Below are 19882 nucleotides of genomic sequence, written 5' to 3'. Positions count from 1 at the left end.
CACACACACACACACACACACACACACACACACACACACACACACACCTTCTTCTCACACCTTGGAAGAAGTTGGGGAGAGATATGAGAGGAAATCAGAAGATGGTTGAGTAGAGGGCTCCAATTAAAAAAAAAAAAGCCTGATTTTTTCCCAATTTTTTTCCCTTTGTACAACAAACTAAATGACCATGGAATGCTGTTTGCTTGAGTCTTATAATAGTGGCAATCTGATATTGAGAAGGAAAAGTTCCAGACACAGAATGATGGTACAGTGAGCCAGAAATTTCCATTATTTTTAGTGCTTTTTGTGCCTTGTACTATTTCATATCCTAGACCAATCTTGAATCTGGTCAATGGGTTTCCTCCTCTCTGCCAAGACCTACCCCTTTGGAGCGCTGGGGGAGGGAGGGCAAATTTGCACATGTGTCAGAGAGACCTTGGTTGGATCACTTGAGTATAGCACCACCTGGAAATCAAATTATGTATTGTATTCCTCAAGTTAATTAATAAAGCGATCCTCTACTAAGGAAGGTCACAAAAATGGTGCCCCAGTAATCACTTGGGATACCAGTTGATAGTATACATAGACTACTAGCATATCACAATAATTGCGTAAATGTCATACCAGATTGTAAACTCTTTGGGCACAAGGGTCCCACCTTATTTATCTTTGTATTTCCTCTAGCATCTAGTATAGGGGTCCATGTAAAGAATAAAAACAATAATAATAATAGTGATGGAGATGATGATGATGGTGGTAATGATGATGACATTTGGGTACAGTAGAATGAATACTGGATTTTAAGTCAAAGGAATTGGGTTCTCATTCTCAATGCAACACTCACTAGCTGTAAATCTTGGGCAACTTACTTAAACTCTTTGTTTCTTAGTTTCTCATCTGTAAAATGGGGGTAATTATACTTGTACTTCCTTCACAGGGTGTTATGAGCCAAGCATTTTGTAAACCTTAAGTACCATGTGAACTCCAACCCTGGTCTTCTCCTTCCATATTTCTATTACATCACATTCCTCTCAACAATTCCAAGAAGAAGGTAGTGTAGGTATTATTCTTATTCTTATTCCTATTTGATATATGTGGAAACAAGGGCTCAGTTGAGGTAAAGTGATTTGTCTAAGATCACACAGCCATTAACTTGTAGGATTAGGACTTGATTCCAAGTTCTTTGATTCCAAGGCCACAAGGGACTCATAAAATGAAATGCTAACTAAATATTTGGTGACTTACCTAAATTCAATTAATTTAGCATAGCAGAGTGAGAACACTGGATTGAGTCAGGAGAGCAGTGTTCAAATTCTCACTCTGTCACTTACTAGACTTACGACCTTGGATAAATTACTTTTTCAGTCGGAGACCCAGTTTCCTTGGTAAAATAGAGTTTCATAAGGTGATCTTTAAGTTCCATTATTGCTCAAAATCCTATGATCCTTATTATATGCTTAGGGAAATGAAGTGAATGGAAAACCAGGACCAGCCAGAGGGGCTTACCGGGGCACATAAATGGCAGCACAACTTCTTGGAGTGTGGGCTCAATCTCCAGGCCCCAGCGATTCCATCCAAAAAGAAGCCCATCTTTAGGTATCTCACATGTTCGGGCCATATCCAGCTGCTCCAGGCTCATCACGCGGGCCCAGACACACAGATTTGTGATTTTGCCTCTGAAGGCCTCTTCTTTCTTGAAGCCACCACCCAACGAGTCCTGGTCCTGCCCAATGACAAACACGCCTCCAGGAGCCAACGACAGGGCTGGGGACAGGCTCTGGGACCCTGCCTGGAGCTTGCCATCGGCCACAAAGGCCCACTGCCCACTCTGCTCCTCCCAGGTGGCACAAACATGGTGCCACCTCCCATCCGCAGAGAAGACAGGCAGATAGGGGGAATGGTGCCCGTGGACAACAAGGGCCAAGTGAACCAGTCCGTCGTGGGCAGCGATACCACGTAGTTGAAGCTCATTGGCGAAGGCTGGGGCAGCGTATGAAAAAATGGTGCCCAGCTTGTCCGTGGCTAGGTTCCACTGTATGTGAGTACAGACTGTGATAGCAGCTAGCACGGGAAAGTCCACCAGCAGCCTGGCATATTTTGTAGCTGTCTGCACCTCAAACACCAGGCCGGGCAGCATGTGTGTACCTAAGAGGAGGACAAGAAGAGGAGACCCCAGTGACTTCCAGGGATGAGGAATGAGATCTAGCATGGTGGGTTCTGTGAGAAGGGTTCCCTACGGAAAACACCGAAATAGGAGTCTGAAGCCCTGGAAGACCTTAGAGGTCATCCAGTCCAAGCCCTTTTTATAAGTGAGGGAACTGAGGCCACAGAAGACTCTAAGATTTCAAACTGAAAGTAGCCTCAGAACATAGACTGATGTCACAGCTAGAGAGACCATTTCATCCAACCCCTTCATATTACAGATGAGGAAACTGAAGCCCAGGGAGGGGAAAGAATTTGTCCAAAGGTAGTAAGTGGTAGTGCTGAGATACCAACCCAGGTTTCCTGATTATACTTGATATTAAGTAAATGATCTTTTCACTGGAACTTGAACGCAGGTTGTTGCATTGCTACTCTTGTGCAAATCTTCAAGACTGCAGCGTGAAGGCTGATGCAGCTCAGTAGCGCAGTGTATAGAGCTCTGGGCCTGGGGTCAGAAAGACCTGAGTTCAAATGTGGCCTCCGATACTCACTTGCTGTGTGACCCTGGGCATGTCACTTAACCTCTCTGTCTGCCTCAATTTCCTGAACAGTAAAATGAGGATAATAATAGCGCCTACTTCCCAGGGTTGTTGTGAGGATAAAATGAGATGACATTTGTAAAGTGCTTGGCACATAGTAGGCACTTAATAAATGCTTGTTATTCTCCCTCCCCATAAAAATGTTTCAGTATATGCTTAACTGACACCATTTGGTGGGTGTTCTACTATTTCCTGTGTAACCTTGAGCAATTCATTTAGTTTCACTTCACCTCAGTCTCCATATTTGTAAAGTCAGGACTTTAGAATATAGAATGTTAGATCATCAATTCCAACCTTCTGATTTTTCAGATAAGGAAACTAAGGCTCAAACCCAAAGACTTCCCAGAAGCTTGTCAGATCTGGGATTTAAAGCCAGGTTTCTGGACTCCAAATCCAGTTCTCCTTCCAGCATACCTGATACATTAATCCCTCCATCACCTCCACTAGGGAAGCCAGCCTGCAGGGCCACTGCTATAAGGTCTCTCAGTCAGTTTCCTCTAGAATGGGTCTGTCCCTCAGTTTATGAATAAAGGGTTAGGAGTAGGGGCTGTTCTCTGGTAGAGAAAGCACTATGTGAGGGGCAGCTAGGTGGCGCAGTGGATAGAGCACCGGCCCTGGAGTCAGGAGGACCTAAGTTCAAATCTGGCCTCAGACACTTGTCACTTACTAGCTGTGTGACCCTAGGCAAGTCACTTAACCCCAGTTGCCTCACCAAAAAAAGAAAAAAAAAAAGAAAGCACTATGTGGCAGAAAAAACCCCCACTGCATTTGGAAATGCAGTACTTGGGTTCTGATCCTGGTTCTGCCCTGTACTGTATGGCTTGGGCACCACACCTCTTTGGGCCCCAATTTACTCATCTATAAAATGAGAGTGTTGGATGAGACAGAGATGGTCACAGAGATGGTCTCTGAGGTCCCTTGTAGCTCCAAATGCTGTGCACTTGTTGGAGCAGCTGTGGCAAAACAGGTACATTGATTCAGTGATGATGCAGTCCAGTCCATTCTGGAAAGCACTTCAGCATGGTACCCCAAAGTCACTAAACTTTGACCTAGCAATAGCACTACTATGCCTGTATTCTAAAGTGATTAAAGAAAGATTGAAGGAGTCATATGGACAAAGATATCTGTAGCCACTCTTTTTGTAGTGGCAAAAAGCTGGAAATTAAAAGCTGCCCATCAATTGGAGAATGGCTGAACAAATAATGGTACATAAATATAGTGGAATATGACTGTGCCATAAAAAATGACAAAAGGGACAGTTTCAGAGAAACCTGGGAAAACTTACATGAATAGATACAGAGTGAAGTGAGCAAAACTAGAATAATTTATAAAAGAGACAGTATTATAAAGGGAAAAAAAATACCTTAAGAACTCTGATCAATGTAATGACCAATTACGATTTCAGAGGACCAAAGATGAAATATATTACCCACCTCTTGAAAGAGAGGTGGTGGACTCAAGATGTAGAATGAGACATACATTTTTGGCATGGTCAACATAAGAATTTGTTTTGCTTGACATGCATATTTTTATGAAGGTTTTGTTTTTCTTTTTGAGAGGTGGGGTGAGGAGAAGAGGGGGAGGAAGAAAAATAAATGCTTGTTAATGGAAAGAACATTAAAAATTTTAAAAAAATCCTATATACCTTGCTGTTCTACCAGACAGGACCAGGTCCTATTTAGTCTACAAGATGGAACAAGGTCCCCATCCTTAATTTTGCCAGGGACCCAGACCCAAAGGTATTTGTGACTCCCATCCCCTCCTACAACCCTCCAAATGGAGAGCACTCACGTCTTTGCTGGGCTCTCTGTAGCAAGGCTGTCCTCTGGCCTACCCAGATGGGACCCTGTACTTGTCCCTGAAGTAGCTCAGTCACAGTCTCATCTTGGGGCTCCAAAGCCAGTTGGGCAAAACGCTGGTCACAGAAGTTGTGGGCACTCCACCAGTCTAGTCGCCGGCCTCCCTCGACCTCATAGACCCCATTGGATGTCTCCACTGCTATAGGAGAAGCCTCTGGAGCTGGCAGGGAAAGACTCAGTAAGAAAGGGCGTAGGCCATGGCTGGATTAGATGATCTCTAAGGACCCTTCCAGCCCCTTGCCTAGGATCCTAAGATTAGAGTTGGAAAGGTGGCAGTTATCCATCCTAAATGCCTCATTTTACCAACCAGGAAATAGAGGCCCAGAGAAGCAATGTAGTGAGTGGAAAGAGCCCTGGATACAGAGTGAGAAAATCTGAGTTCAAATTCTGATTCTGTTCCTTGGTAAATCACCTTTACTTCTGTGGGTTTGAGGGTCCTTATCTGTAGAGAGGCTGGATTAGAAGGTTCTCCCTTTCCTCCCTGCTCTCCCCTCCTCCCCCATCTTTAAATTCTATAATCTTATCACATTGGACAGAATATATTCCCTCAACTTGGAAAGTTCAGGGCTGTGGTATGGTCATTAACACTTGACTTGTGGCAGGCTTTGAGATTTCTAAGATGGAGCACAGGCCTCAAGCAGACACACTGACTGGTTGCAAAAGGATTGATTGTCTTTCTCTATATCCCTAGTAATTATTAGCACAGTGCCCAGCACATAGTAGGTGCTTAATAAATGCTTATTGACTGTCTGGCTGACAAAAGGAAGTTGTGCTGAGGTCACTGAAAGTGAGGCCAAGGACAGGATCCTTTCTTAGGATCATGGAGAGTTTAGAGCTGGAAGGGTCTTAGAGACTATCTTGGCCATATGCTCATTTGATAGATGAGGAAACTGAGGCATCAAAGCCTGAGGTCACATGGGTGGGATTTGAACCCAGATCTCTGGACTCCTCCCCATGTGTATTGGTGCATGGATTACAGAATCACAGAATGATGGGGCTGGAAGGGACCCAAGAGACCGTAGAATCACAGGATCCCCAAATTGAGACTGAGGGATCTCAGGGGCCGGTTAACCCACCTCCTATCTGAATAAGAATCCACTCTATACTGTACCCTAGAAGCAGCTAAGTGGATAGAACACTGGGCCTGGAGTTAGAAAGTCCTGAACTCAAATCCACTCTCAGGACATGCGCTGGATGTGTGACCCTAGATGAGTCACTTAACCTTTGTCTGCCTTAGTTTCATCTGTAAAATGGGGATAATAATAATAACAACATTTACTTCCATAGGATTATTATGAGGATAAAATGAGATGTTTCTAAAACGCTTATCAAACCTTGAAGTGCTATAAAAATACTAGCTATTTTTATTATACCTCCAAATAAAATGGTTTTTGACTGAGTAGATGACTGGATGTTTCTATTCAGGCTACAATTCTATTCATTCTACAGGCAGTAGAGTGAAAAGAGCACTAGACGAGAAATGAGAAGCCCTGTGTTCAAGTCTCAGTGGAAAGAGTCATAAAGTGCTATTGAGCCAGAAGACCTGGGTTTGAATTTCCATTTGGCTATTTACTACCTGTATTGGGGTCAGCAGCACCCACCTGTGGGTTTGAGGGTCTTCAACGAAGCTGAGGAGTTTGAGGGGTTCCAGAAGAGATTCCCGATCTCCCAAACAGACAGACACAGACACAAATTCAGAGACACAGGCTGATATTAAGATACTGGCTTCTGGACCAAGGTATACTCCTCCCCCCCCACAGGCTAATGGGAAAGCAAAGGAGTATACTCAGCATATACTCAGAAGGGGCCCAGTGCCCCTTCCCTCCTCCCAATTACCACCACAAAAATCACTGATTTTTATTTCAAAGGGAACAATAGCACTAGAAGTAACTATCTGGTCCAACCCCTCTCACTGTACAGATGAAGCCTAGGGCGGTAAATGGATTTGCCCAAAGTCATGGGAGCAGTCAGGGTGACTCCCACAGACTATAAAGAGACAGCCAAACCTACCAGGAGGAAGAGGAACCAAGAAAGTCTTCTTGGCATGCTGGGAGTAATGACCCTTATATCCAGGGACAGAGCAGATGGACCTAAAGCTGAGGAGATTTGGGGATCACAGGGATGTTTGCAAGGAGCCCTGTAATGGGAAGATAGAAAAATTATCTAGAGAAACATATAAGTCTTCTCACCACCTTAATAGCCTGTATTAACATTTCCCATTTCTATACAACTTTGAAGATTACAAAATTCTTTTTGCCCAACACCCCAGTGAGGTAGGAAGTATAAGTATTATTACCTACATTTTACAGATCCAGTTACATTCAACAAGCATTTGTATCCCCAGTGACTGGCACACAGTTGGCACTTAATTAATGTTCATTAATTGATTGATTAAATACCTATTATGTACAAGGCACTATGCTAAGTGCTGATGACACAAAGACCTAAATGAAACAATGTCTGCCATTGTGGGGCTACATTCTATAGGGGGACACAATATATTCTTCCCTGGACATTTCCGGATGGACTATCTCACTCAGGCCCTCATCTTCACCTTCTCCCAACCAGAAAATTGTACTCCACTCCTAAAATCTCTGTGAGTTTTATAGGCCAGCTTTGCCCTTATCTTGCTTAGTCCCAGGCCTCCACTGGACTCCCCCACATCTCCATCTGGGCCATCACCACTTGGGCCATCACATCCACACCCTCCCCCCTGGAAAACTGGCCTCCTGCTACCCCTCCCCCATTTCTAGCTCCCCTGTATGTACAGTCTTCTCCCACCAGAACAGAATCTCCTTGAGGACAGGAAATGTCTAGCATCATTTAATTTATATTTTTAGTGTTTAGTATAGCACCTGGCACATAGTAAAAACTCAATAAGTGTTTTTTAATCTATCTTTATGTATAAATAAACACAAGATGAATTGAAGAGGGAGGACGGATAATTGGGACAGGGGAAATCGGAGATTTTCCATAGGAGGTGGCATCTGAGTTAAACCTTGAAAGAAATTAAGGATTCTCAGAGGAGGAAGTGAAGGCAGAGTACCTTCCAGTTATGGGGCAAGCCAATGCGATGGCATGGAGACAGGAGATGGAATGTCAACTCTGGGAAAGAGCTAGCAGGCCAGTCTAGCTATAATGTAGAGTTCATGAAGGGGAATAATATCAATTAAGTTGGGAAATTTGGGTTGGTTGGTGCCAGATCATGGAAGTCTTTAAATACAAGGCTCAAGAATTCATATTTTACCTTAGAGGTAGCAGGGAGCCATGGAAGTTTTTTTTTTTTGTTTGTTTTTTAGGCAATTAGGGCTAAGTGACTTGCCCTGGGTCACACAGCTAGTAAATGTCAAGTGTTTGGTCTGAGGCCAGATCTGAACTCAGGTCCTCCTGATTTCAGGGTCAGTGCTCTATTCACTATGCCACCTAGCTGCCCCTCCATAGAAGATTCTTGAGCAGGGGAATGAGATGGTCAGACCTATGGTTTGGAAGAGTATTTTCATATCTTTGAAGAAGATGGATTGAATAGGAGAGAAGCATGCAGGTCAATTAGGATGCTATGAAAATAGTCCAGGTAAGAGAGAATTAGGGTCTGGGTTAGGATATTTTGAGGTAATATGAGTAAAGAAATATAATGGCTAAGAGAGATATTGTAGAGATAGAATGCATAAGACTTGGCAACTAGCTGGATCAGGAAGGTAAAGAAGAGGGAAGAGTCAAAGATGACTCTCAAATTACAACACCAAATGTCTGAGAGGATAAATTATTGCAATAGCCTTCTACTTGATCTTTTAAACCTATCATCCAAAAAGCTGCCAAAAATCTGACTGGGTCACTTCCCTGCTCAAGAATTTTCAGTAGCTTCTTATTGTCTCTAAGGAAAAATACAGATTTCTCAGCTTGGCATTTAAAGTCCATTTTTGGCATTTTGGCTCCAGCCTAACTTTCTAGAATTATTTCACATTACTCCCTTTTATACACTCTGTGTTTCAGCCAAAGTAGTATTATTTCTGGTCCCCAAATTCTACATTCTATTTCCCACTGCTATTCTTTTACATAGGCTGTCCCCTATGGCCATAATGCATCCTCTCCTCATCTCTGCCTCTTAGACTTTTGACTTTCTTCAAGTCTTAACTCAGGTGCCTGGTCCCCCTGGTTGTGTATGCTCTCTTTCCCCTGGACTCATCTTGTATTTACACATCTATGTCCATACTGAAGCCTCCTAGAAGAATGTAAGCTGCCTGAGGTCATGGACTGTTTTTGTTTTAGCTTTGTATCCCCAACATCTAGAATAGTGCCTTATATATAGTAGCTAGCAAGCATCAATGGGAATTCTATCTAGCCTTGTTGACCTTAGACTCTCCAGAACAAATGGTCAACTCAGCCATGCCCCTGCTTCTATACAGTTGCACCTCAAAAATCAGTCTGGCTAGATCAGGCTTTCCCTGTACTTCTGGCTTCTTAGGTCCAGTTTCCAATAAAATGTCACTAAAGACCAAATTTGCTCAATGCCCTAGTGATTTTTCAACACACAATTGACCTGCATTCCAAAGGGAGTACAACTAAAAGCCAAGGTAAGGGGAGAAGGGCATATGGGGTCAGTGCCTGGGAAATGGGATCATCTTGGAGACATCTCAGCTCCTGTGTTGTCAGACAAAAGTTCACATTCCTCACCCCTTTCTGTTCTTTCACCCCACCCCTGCCATCCTCTAACTCCAGCCGATAGGAAGCAGAGGAAAATAATTATAGAAGGGAAGTAGAAGGGGTAAGCAGGGAAAATGACACCAAAAAAAAAATCTTAACTCTGCCAGCCTCCTGAAGGGTCTAGTGATTTACTGTTGGGTTGTGTCAACACCAAGGCTGGTAAATGAGGCAAATGAGGCTAAGGAATGTGTCCACCCTCACTTTAGCTCCATTACACCCCTCTCTTCCCTCTTCCCTCCTATACCCCCTTCCCTGTTCTTTTACCCCTCAAAATGAGCCCACTCTGAGAACTGACTATGTTAGGGGTCCAGACACTTGGTCCCAAACATGAAGTCTGTAGGGGAAGGCAGACTGATTCGAGTCCATCCCAGAGGGCTCATAGATCAGTCCCTTAGGGCTAAAAGTGACCTTCAAAAAAGAATGACTTGTTAGAACTGGACGGGATCAAAACATCATAATTTACACTTTAAGGTCCATTCCAGAACTAACATTCTGTGTTCAGAGTTCATTTCCAGTGCTAACATTCTTCATCCTAAGGTTCCTGCTAGTTTTTAAGTATTCTATGTTCTAAAGCTTTCATGTTGTAACGTCACTTTCAGTTCTAACATTTTATGTTCTAAATTCCTTTCTGCTCTATTTTACGAACTAAGTAAGGTCCCTACAAAGCTCTCATATCCTATGGTCTAGTAGCCAATGCTCTTAGATCCTTTCCATATCTAATGATTTACCTTTTAACGCTCTGTGTTGTAAGGTCATCTTGGCCTAAGGGGAAAATACACTGGCCAGAGACTAGGAGATGTGGGGCTCACATCTCAGCTCCCAAGCCTCCCGGCTGTGACCCTGGACAAATGACCCAACAACACCTTTGAGTCTATTTCCTGGTCCCTGAAAAGAGGGGGAAACATACTTGCACTACCCATTCGTGAGGAAGGGTTTGCTCGCCTTGAAACACCTATAACAGTTACCAACTACTAATACTAAGCTCCAATAAATTCTAATCCACAATCCCTGGACTTTTCAGTAGCACTTCTCTCCGTCCCCTAGTTCCATGAATAGCAAGGGGCATTAGAATCCCCGCCTCGTTGTGAACACTTGGCTAGGAGGTAGTCTTCGCGTCTCAAAGGCTGTTACGGGTGATCCCACTTAGCAGCCCCACGTCGTCCCGTCCTGCGGGTGTCACCGGCCCCCCGAAGCCAGCTCCCACCCAAGCCTTCCGTGGCCCCTGCCCTTTGCCTCGGGGGCCTGCCTCTCACCTGTGGGGGACCCACGACACGGTCAGCCTAGCCCACACGTCCTTCTCAGCGTTGGGCACCAGGAGCTGACTCTCTCTGCCTCCGCTCGTCTGCAGCCTCTGACCCTTCTAGGGGCGGCTCCCCGAGAGGAGGGGGCGGGGTCCGAAGAGCCTCTGCCGAATTAGGGCCGCTTCTTTAAGCCTCCCTTTGGGTTCAAGGGCTGGAGAAGTTGCAAGTGACCGGGGCCAGGCTGTCTCCTTGACCGTCTAATATCTGGGGTTGTGTGTAGAGCGGCGGGGGATTTGTAGGGCTCGAGACACCTACCTTTATCCCCGAGACATAGAACCTTCCCCAAGGACCGTTTCTTCTAGTACCTGGAAGACATAGCGGTGAAACCTTTCCCCCATCTCCGTTTGTCCACCCCTGCTCTCCTCTCCGCTGCGCGCCCCTCCAGCTCAAGTCCACATGAAGAGGTTTCAAGGTTAACTATAGATTCACTGAAGGTTAAACATGAGAACCCAGAATGCACGTACATAGACTATAGAATGGTAAAGCTGGACCGGACTGTTTGAGCACAGAACATACAGCCCAAAGGAGCGGGCTCCGTGGTACAGTGGGGGGAGGGGGGGGCTGAGGGTATGTGTTTGAACCCTGCCTCAGTCACTTATCTACGTGACTTCAGGCAAGTTTCTTACTCTTTTGGGGCCCCAGATTTCTCACACATAAAATGAGGAGCATGCCCTCTAAGGTTGCTTTTAGCTCTAAATCTATGACTTTCCTTTATTGGTGAACGTGTTGCATTTCCCTCGTAGAATGTAAGTTCCTTGAGGGCAGAGACCAGCTCTTTTAGCACAGTGCCTGGCATATAGTAGGCACTTAAGAAATGCTTGCTTGACTGATTTTCTACAGGAGGAAACTGAGACCCAGTAAGGTAAAGAAACTTGCATAAGGTTACACAACTTGCCTGATTAGTTACTGTTTGGGATTTTGGGGGAATGGGGAATTAAATTAAAGGAGTTTATAGATCATAAATCTACCCCCCCCATTTTTCAGATGGGGAAGCTGAGGCACCAAGAGATTAAATGATTTGTCTAGGGTCAGGTAGCTAATAAGTGTCTGAGGTAGGATTTAAATTCAGGACTTCCTAGGTGGTGCAGTGGATAGAGCACTGGACTTAGAATCAGGAAATCCTGAGTTCAAATTCTGCCTCAGACTCTTACTATATGTGTGACTCTTGGCAAATCATTGATTTCTGCCAGCTTTAGTTTCCTCATCTGTAAAATGGTGATAATAATGGCACCCACCTCCCAAGGTTATTGTGGGAATCAAGTGAGATACCTGGTAACTTCAAATGCTAGCTCTTTCTCATTTCAAGTCAAGAACCCACTCACTGTCTCATCTTGTGATAGTTAGGAGCATAATACAAACAAAATCAAACCAAATTAATTAGAACCAATTTCTCAGAAGGCTTTTGTCCAAGATGTTAACCCTGGACGCTGAACTCCACCCCCAAAACAATCTAATGGGGATGAGACAGAGAACATCCATCTTGTTGTCCAGCACCATGGGGACAGAGCCAGGAATATTTATTAGAGTACTGAGTTAGAATTCTGAAGTTCCTGAATTCCCAAATGTGGGTCATATCAACTCTGTTTAGCTCAGCAGTCCTATATGCTTTTGATGATGATGAGGATGAGGATGATTTTCCAAAATTTAAAAGGAATAAAATATTTATTAAGTTCCTACTATGTGCTAGGTGCTGTGGTAAGCACTTTACAAATATTATTTCACTTGTGAAATGGGTGCTATTATTATCCTCATTTTACAGTTGAGGAAACTGAGGCAGAGAGAGGTTAAGTGACTTGCCCAGGGTCACACAGCTAGTAAGTGTCTGAGGCCAGATTTTAACTTAGGATTTCCTAACTTTAAGCCTAGCGCTCTAACCCCTTGTGCCTCCTAGTTGCCTCTAAAAGGATCAGGAATTCTTGGTTGGTTTGAGTACTCTGTCCATTGTTTTATATCACAACTCCTTTAGGATGCTGCAGAAAGCCTTGGAGAGTTGCTGGTGCCAAAGAATTCATCACTAATGGCCAAGCCAGGCCAAGATAAGCTTACCCCCATTTATAGGAGCTGCAACTAGAACAAGGGAGAGACGGTCATTAGGCCCTTCTTTCCCAGCTTGGTAGGACCTGCCCTGCCTTGGGATCTGTTGTCACAATGGGCCATGGTGAGACATCAAAGAAGGATGTTAGTGGAGGAACGAGAGCAAAGGTTAACAGTTATAAAGCACTTTATATTCATGAAGTCATTTGATTTTTACAACCCTATGAAGTAGTGAGCACAGGCTTCTACATTTAATAAAGGAGGAAACTGAGGCACTGAGGCCCGTGGCTAAGTGGTAGAGCTAGGACCTGAGTCTAGAGCCTCTGACTCCATATCCAGTCATGCAGGTAGAGGTATATTTGCCAAGCCAGTGCCATCTCCCCCCCAGTCCATTCCACCCAGGCTCCAAGGAACAGGCAAATCTAATCTCACTTTCCCAGATTGTACTCATTGTCTTGGATGAAAGCAAGCCGCAGACTAGGCTATTAATTCCAAGCTTTATAGGTTTTGGGGTGACAGGCGTATTGTCTCAGACAAAAGAGCCCAGGCTCCTAGCTCAGTTGGACGTTGGCTATTGATATTGCCCATCTTTTCAGCCAGGGACAAACTGTTTGGAGGCCCATTATTGGGGTTGGCAGTGATTTAGGACCCCTTAGCAGTGGGGGGGACAACGAGGGGACTTGAGAGTGTGGAGGGAGAGCTTTGGAGGAGAGAGGGTCCAAATTGATTGTCCCTCTTTTTGCCCCTCAATCCTTTCCTTGCTTGGGCATATACAACGTACTGCCCTTTTCATGATTCTGATTTATTGGCCTATGGCCTCCATTTTGAAAAGATGGTCAATAGACATTCGCTGTGACTCTGATATTTAGCTGCAATAAAATGCGCCTTTTGCTAGGAAGGGAGAATTGCAAGTTGCCATCGGCGACAATTCAATTCACATTTCCATAGTGATTTCAAGAGCCACTCACAATCTATGGGGATAGGTAGTGCGAGGATTAATCATGAAGATTTATAGATGGCCAAAACTGAGGGTCAGGTCCAGTGGAAAGAGGACTGGATTTGGAGTCGGGGGGCCTATGTTCAAATCCTAGTGTGGACATTTGCCTGCTGTATGACCTTGGGCAAGTTGTGCAATGTCTCTGTGTCTTAATTTTCTCATCAGTAAAATAAGGAAGTTAGGCTAGATCAGTGGTTCCCGTTTAGAGACTGGTGAATTCCTTGGGGGTTTGTGATAATGGTCCAAGGGGTTTGGGCTAAAAATTCTTTAATAGTGTCGTAAGCAGTAAATAATTGTAATGAGCATTATGAGTAGTATATGAAATTACTCTGAGGGCTCACTACATGTTTTGTGGTTGAAAAGAGTTCGTGGAACAAAAAATGCTGGGGACCATTGAACTAAATTATCTTCAAGGTTCCTTCCAGCTATGAATCTATGATCTAAATATTTTATATTGTGAGCAGCTTGAGAGCAGGCATTATCTTTTGCCACTTTTTGTATCTCTAGTGATTAGCGCAGTGCCTGGCATATAATAGCTGCTTAAAAAAAGGTTTATTGATTGACTGATTTGCTCAAGGTCACATAACTGATAAATAATTTTTAGCCCTGGGATTTGGACCTATATTTCTTGCTTTTTTCTCTGTGCCATGGTAACAGGTTGTAAAAGGCATGAAGGCAAGTTAATGTGAAATATTGCTGGAAAGGTTGGTTGGAGCCAAACTGTAGAGACCCTTAAAAACCAGGCAGAAGAGTTTGTACTTTATCCTCGAAGCAGCAGAGAGTGATTATTCACCAAGGACGGTCTCATGGACATATCTGTGCCTCAGATTGATTACTTTGGCAGCTGTGTGAAGGATGGATTAAGAAATGGCTAGTCCAGGTGAGAGGTGATGAAGACCTTGAACTGATGTGGTGGAGACAGGAGTGGAAGGATCAGGATGGATTCACGACGGGTGGTAGAAGTGCAATAAATAAGAAGGGGCATTTGACTAAATTGGGTGAGGGGTGATATTAGGAGGAGGGAAACCTCAAAGTTTCCTTTGTAGTTTCAAAAGTGAGGGGACGGTGTTGCCGTAGGCAGAAAAAGGAAAGCTGGGAAGAGCTTGGGAATCTCCCAAGGAAGTTCCTTGGAAAAGAATATACTGACAGGGGCAGCTAGGTGAAGTAGTGAATAGAGCACCAGGCCTGGATTCAGGAGGACCTGAGTTCAAATCTGGCCTCAGACACATAACACTTGCTAGCTGTATGACCCTGGGAAAGTCACTTAACCCCACTGCCTAGCCAAAAAATATATATATACTGAGTTCAGTTTTGGAAGTATTGAGTTTAAGGTGCAAGTTGAATATCCAGGTAGAGATTTCTAGGAAGCAGTTGAAGATCTAAGGGGGCTAGAACTCAGAGAAGGGATTAGGACTGGGTATAAAGCTTTTCCTGTCTGGTAAATAAGGATCCTAGATTACATCTAGATCCCTTTCAGATCCAAAACCTATGATCAGAAGGAACAGAGACTTCTCCAGGGAAGTTGATTGGAAGAACCAAGGCTCTGATAGGGAGTAGTGATAACTCTTCCTGTGGGATGTAGAGAAATACCTGATGTGAAGAACTTCCAGCCAGGAGTGACTGAGACTGGTTCAGTTTTATGCCTGTGAAGAGAGAGAAATTCCTCCATCCCTAGTACCCATTTCCCATACACCCAAGACTCAAGTAGCACAAAAGTTTGGAAGGGATGAGACTTCAAGACCCCAAGTCCTCCCCAATCTAGGAAGGAGTAGCAGGACCCTGGCCTGTAGCCTGACCATGAAGTAGAAGACAAATAGCAAGATGAGCTTGGGAAGTAGCTTATAGTTTAGTATGGCTGGAATAGGGGAACGTGAAGGAGAGTTATGTAAAATAAATATGGAAAGATAGGTTGGGGATAGATTGTAGAAGACATTTAATGCCAGGCCGAGGAGTCTGTATTTCATCTCAGAGGCAGTAGGGAGCCCCTGAAATAATGAGCTGCGGAGTAAAATAGGCAGACTTGTGCTTTAGGTAGATTATTTTGGTGGCTCGGCAAAGGAGTAAAGGATAGTTTGGAAAGGGATAGTTTGCCTCTATTGGAGGCAGGGAGACTAATTAGGGGACTATTATAGTAGTTCACATGCAAGATAATAGTAGGGCCATGGAATAGTAGCCATGGAATGAAAATGAGAGGATAAATGTCAATTAGTTGATCAGCAATCATTTATTAAGTGTTTACCAATGGGAGGCATTGTGCTAATTTGAGAAGTGTTTTGGGGGTAGAATCAATAGGTTGTAGCAAATGATTGGCTATGGGATAAGGGAGAGAGGAAAAAAGTCAAAGGTAACTCAAAGGTCATCTTTGAGGTCAGCATGTGTTCTGGTAACTAGGATGTTGGTATGTGTCAAAGAAATGGGCAATTAAGAGGCATGGTAGGTTTGAAGGAAAGATGATTACTTCAGTTTTGGACATGTTGAGTTTGTGGGACTGGCTCGGTATCCAGGTGGAAATGTTTAACATAGAGTTGGAATTTTGAGATTGTAATTCGTGAAAGAGATTAGAGACAGATGTACAAATATGGGAACTTTCTGCAGAGAAGTGATGACTGAAAACATGATAACTAATGACATCCACCAAAATGAGAATATAGACATAGAAGAGAAGAGAGTCCAGGACAGAGCTTTGAGGGGCACCCATATTGAAGAGGTAGGAGAGGCATGATGAACCAGCAAAGCAGACTGAGAAAGAGCAGCCAGACAGATAAGAGAAAAACCAAGAGAAAGCATTGCCATGGACGTCAAGCTAGGACATTATTCAGAAAGAAGGGATGGTCAAGAGTGTCAAAAACTGAAGAAAGGTCAAAGAGGATAAAGACTGTCAGACTGAACAATTAAAAGATCACTGGTCACGTTAGTGTGACGACTTATTTGGAAGCCATATCTAAGGAGTCAAGGAGTAAATGAACAATGAGAAAGAGAGGCAGTGAGCATAAATGACTTTTTCCAGGAATGTAGCAATAAATCTCACTGGGAAGTATAGGACAATAGCTTGAGGATATAGCAGCACCAAGGGAAACTTCCTTTCCTTTTTTTTTTTTATTAGGGAAAGGGGAGAATTGGAAATGTATGTAGCCAGAAGGAAGTAGCCAATACATAAGGAGATATTACAGATGAGAAAGGAGGAGGGGTTATTGGAGCATGCTCTTGGTTGAGATGTGAGGAGATGGAATCAAGGGCAATTAGTAGAGAAGTGAGCCTTGATGGGGAGGAGAACCACCTCATCCCTGGAGACTGGAGCAAAGGAGGAAGGCATTGGTATGGACATAGAAGTGGAATGTGGAATGGAATCAAGGAGACAGGGTGCTCATGACCTGTGCCTCTATTTCTCAGTAAATTAGGAGGCAATTTCATCTGTAGAGGCAGAGCAAACAAGATGGCATCAAGGGCTTGAAGAGAAAGGAGAAGGTTTGGAACAGCTTCTGTGGGCAGTTGCATTAAATATTGAATTGGATTGTCTTCTAACCTTATTTGATGGATGAGGAGGGGAAGTGACTTTCCCAAGATCACATAGATAGTATGTAAAGCTAGTATTCAAAGCCAGGTCTTCCAACTCTAGATTTGGTGCTTTAAGGCTTCTGTTTCCAAATCCAGAACTTTTTCCCAGTATACAGACTGTGACCTGATCTTATGGTAATCACCTAGAGGCTAAAACTGGCAAAGTTAACTAGCAAATTAATGCAGTTAAAATTCAAGTAACCAATCATTGGAGAACTGTGTCTTTCTGCGAAATAAATCCTGTCTCAATAGGTAGGTGGTCAAGGGATATGAATAGTATTACATTAAATAGTATTTTATATTATATGTTATAATATATAAACTATAATATACAATAATATATTATATAGTATAGTATATTAAATAGTATTTTATATTATATTAAATAGTATTTCATATTATATAGCATTTTATTTTTTCCAATTACATGTAAAGACAATTTTTAATATTCATTTTTAAAATAAAATTTTGAGTTCCAAATTTTCTTTCTCCTTCCCATCCCTCCCTCCTCCCTAAGACATTAAGCAATTTGATATAGATTATATGTGTGTAATCATGTAAAACATATTTCCATATTAGTCATGTTGTGAAAGAAGAAACAGAACAAAAGGAAGAAACTACCAAAAAAGTGAAAACAGTAGGGTTCGATCTGCATTCAGACTCCATCAGTTCTTTCTCTGGATGTGGATAGCATTTTCCATTGTGAGTCTTTTGGAGTTGTCTTGGATCATTGTACTGCTGAGAAGAGTCAACTCTGTCACAGTTGATTTTTGCACAATGTTGTTGTTACTGTGCACAATGTTCCCCTGGTTTTGTTTGCTTCACTTTGCATCACTTCATATAAACCTTTCCAGGTTTTTCTGAAATCTGCCTGCTTGTCATTTCTTACAGCACAATAGTATTCCATTACATTCATATACCGCAACTTGTTCAGCCATTCCCCAATTGATGGGCATGCCCTCAATTTCCAATTTTTTGCCACCATAAAAAAAGCTTTTATAAATATTTTTGTACATGTATGTCCTTTTCCCTTTTTTATGCTCTCTTTGGGATACAGACCTAGTAGTGGTATTGCTGGATCAAAGGGTATGAACAGTTTTATAGCCCTTTGGCCATAGTTTTAAATTGTTTTCCAGAATGGTTGAATCAGTTCACAACTCCACCAACAATGCATTCATGTCCCAATTTTCCCACATCTTCTCCAGTATTTATTATTTTCCTTTTCTGTCATATTAGCCAATCTGATAAGTGTAAGGTTGTTGAATTGTTTTAATCTGCATTTCTTTAATCAGTAGTGATTTAGAGCATTTTTTATACAAATATAGATAGATAGACAGCTTTGATTTATTCATCTGAAAACTGCCTGTTCATATTTGACCATTTATCAATTGGGGCATGGCTTGTACTCTTATAAATTTGACTCAGTTCTCTATATATTTGAGAAATGAAACCTTTATCAAAGACATTTGCTGTAAAAATTGTTTCCCAGCTTTGTGCTGGGAAAATCTTGGTTGCATTCGTTTTGGGAATATGAACCATTTTCAACAGAAGAATGTAAACTATCAATGATCCAATGAAAAATGCTCCAAATCACTTATAAGGGACGAAATGTAAATTCAAACAACTTTGAGTTTTTACCACACCCACAGTTAATTGGCAGAGATAATATTGTGATTCTCTATGTATTTGTGGCCTCACTGATGTGGGTATTCCCTTCAGTGTCACCGATCAATCAACGTATCCATTGCTGCTTCTCTGGTGAGACTCTTGTTCATTTCCTCCCATAAATGGGCCATGAGTGGTCCAACCAATGTGCTGGGAACTGTAATCAAGTGCTCTTGACATTAAAGGGAAACCAGTGAAGCATATGGGCTATCCACTGATTATCCTTTGCTCTCACTGTGTGACCACATCAGCTTCTTTTTCAATTATACATTTATTCAAAAACCTTCTTTCCACTGCTTCTCCTCCATAGTGCCTTATCTGTCATAGGTTCTTATCTCTTCACGTACACCCTATGCCTCTCCATGCCCTTTAGATGATTCTCAGCTTCCTTTCTTTGAGAACTGCAATATTTTGTGACTTGCAGCCATACAACATTGCCAGAAAAATATTGGTATAAAAAAAGTATCTTTGTTTCAGGGAGAAGCTCACAGTCATTAAAAGAACTTTCTAAGTTTCCAAAGGAAATTCAGTTTGCTTCCCTCCTCCTATTCAATTCTGGACCCAATTCATTGTCCATTTGCAGTGTTTGCCCAAGAAATATATTTTCTACTTATATGTACATATGGGGTGGGGTTGGGGCAACATGGAGTAGTGGATGATGTTTGTTGTTATTTAGTTGTATCCAATTCTCTGTGACTCCATTTGTGATTTTCTTGGCAAAGATACTGGAATAGTTTGCCATTTCCTTCTCTAGCTCATTTTACGGGTGAGGAAACTGAGGCAAACTGGTGGAGTCAAAAAACCTGGGTTCAAGTTTTGCCTGTGGGGGGGCAGCTAGGTGCCACAGTGGCTAGCATACTGGCCCTGGAGTCAGAAGGACCTGAGTTCAAATCCAGCCTCAGACACTTGACACTTACTAGCTGTGTGACCCGGGGCAAGTCACTTAACCCCATTGCCTAGCAAAAAACAAAAACAAAAACAAGTTTTGCCTCTGACACATACTGGCTGTGTGACCCTGGGCAAGTCATT

General features: G+C 42.9%; 1 protein-coding gene across 1 annotated transcript in view; it reads right to left on the bottom strand.

Moving 5' to 3' along the window:
* LOC114047003 (adhesion G-protein coupled receptor D2-like) overlaps positions 1–6678 on the bottom strand; it is a 43744-nt gene extending 37066 nt beyond the window's left edge. Inside the window, exons 1-4 of the mRNA XM_027867646.1 lie at positions 6611–6678; positions 6202–6265; positions 4533–4760; positions 1507–2145 (exon numbers count right to left, since the gene is read on the bottom strand). Of these exons, the coding sequence (XP_027723447.1) occupies positions 1507–2145; positions 4533–4760; positions 6202–6265; positions 6611–6646 (967 nt within the window). The 5' untranslated portion in view covers positions 6647–6678. The remainder of the gene's footprint in view (positions 1–1506; positions 2146–4532; positions 4761–6201; positions 6266–6610) is intronic.
* Positions 6679–19882: the final 13204 nt, after the last annotated feature.

The sequence above is a fragment of the Vombatus ursinus genome, unplaced genomic scaffold (assembly GCF_900497805.2).
Source record: "Vombatus ursinus unplaced genomic scaffold, bare-nosed wombat genome assembly UNPS02014786.1, whole genome shotgun sequence".
NCBI lineage: Eukaryota > Metazoa > Chordata > Mammalia > Diprotodontia > Vombatidae > Vombatus > Vombatus ursinus.
This window is presented reverse-complemented; position numbering and strand designations above follow the sequence as displayed.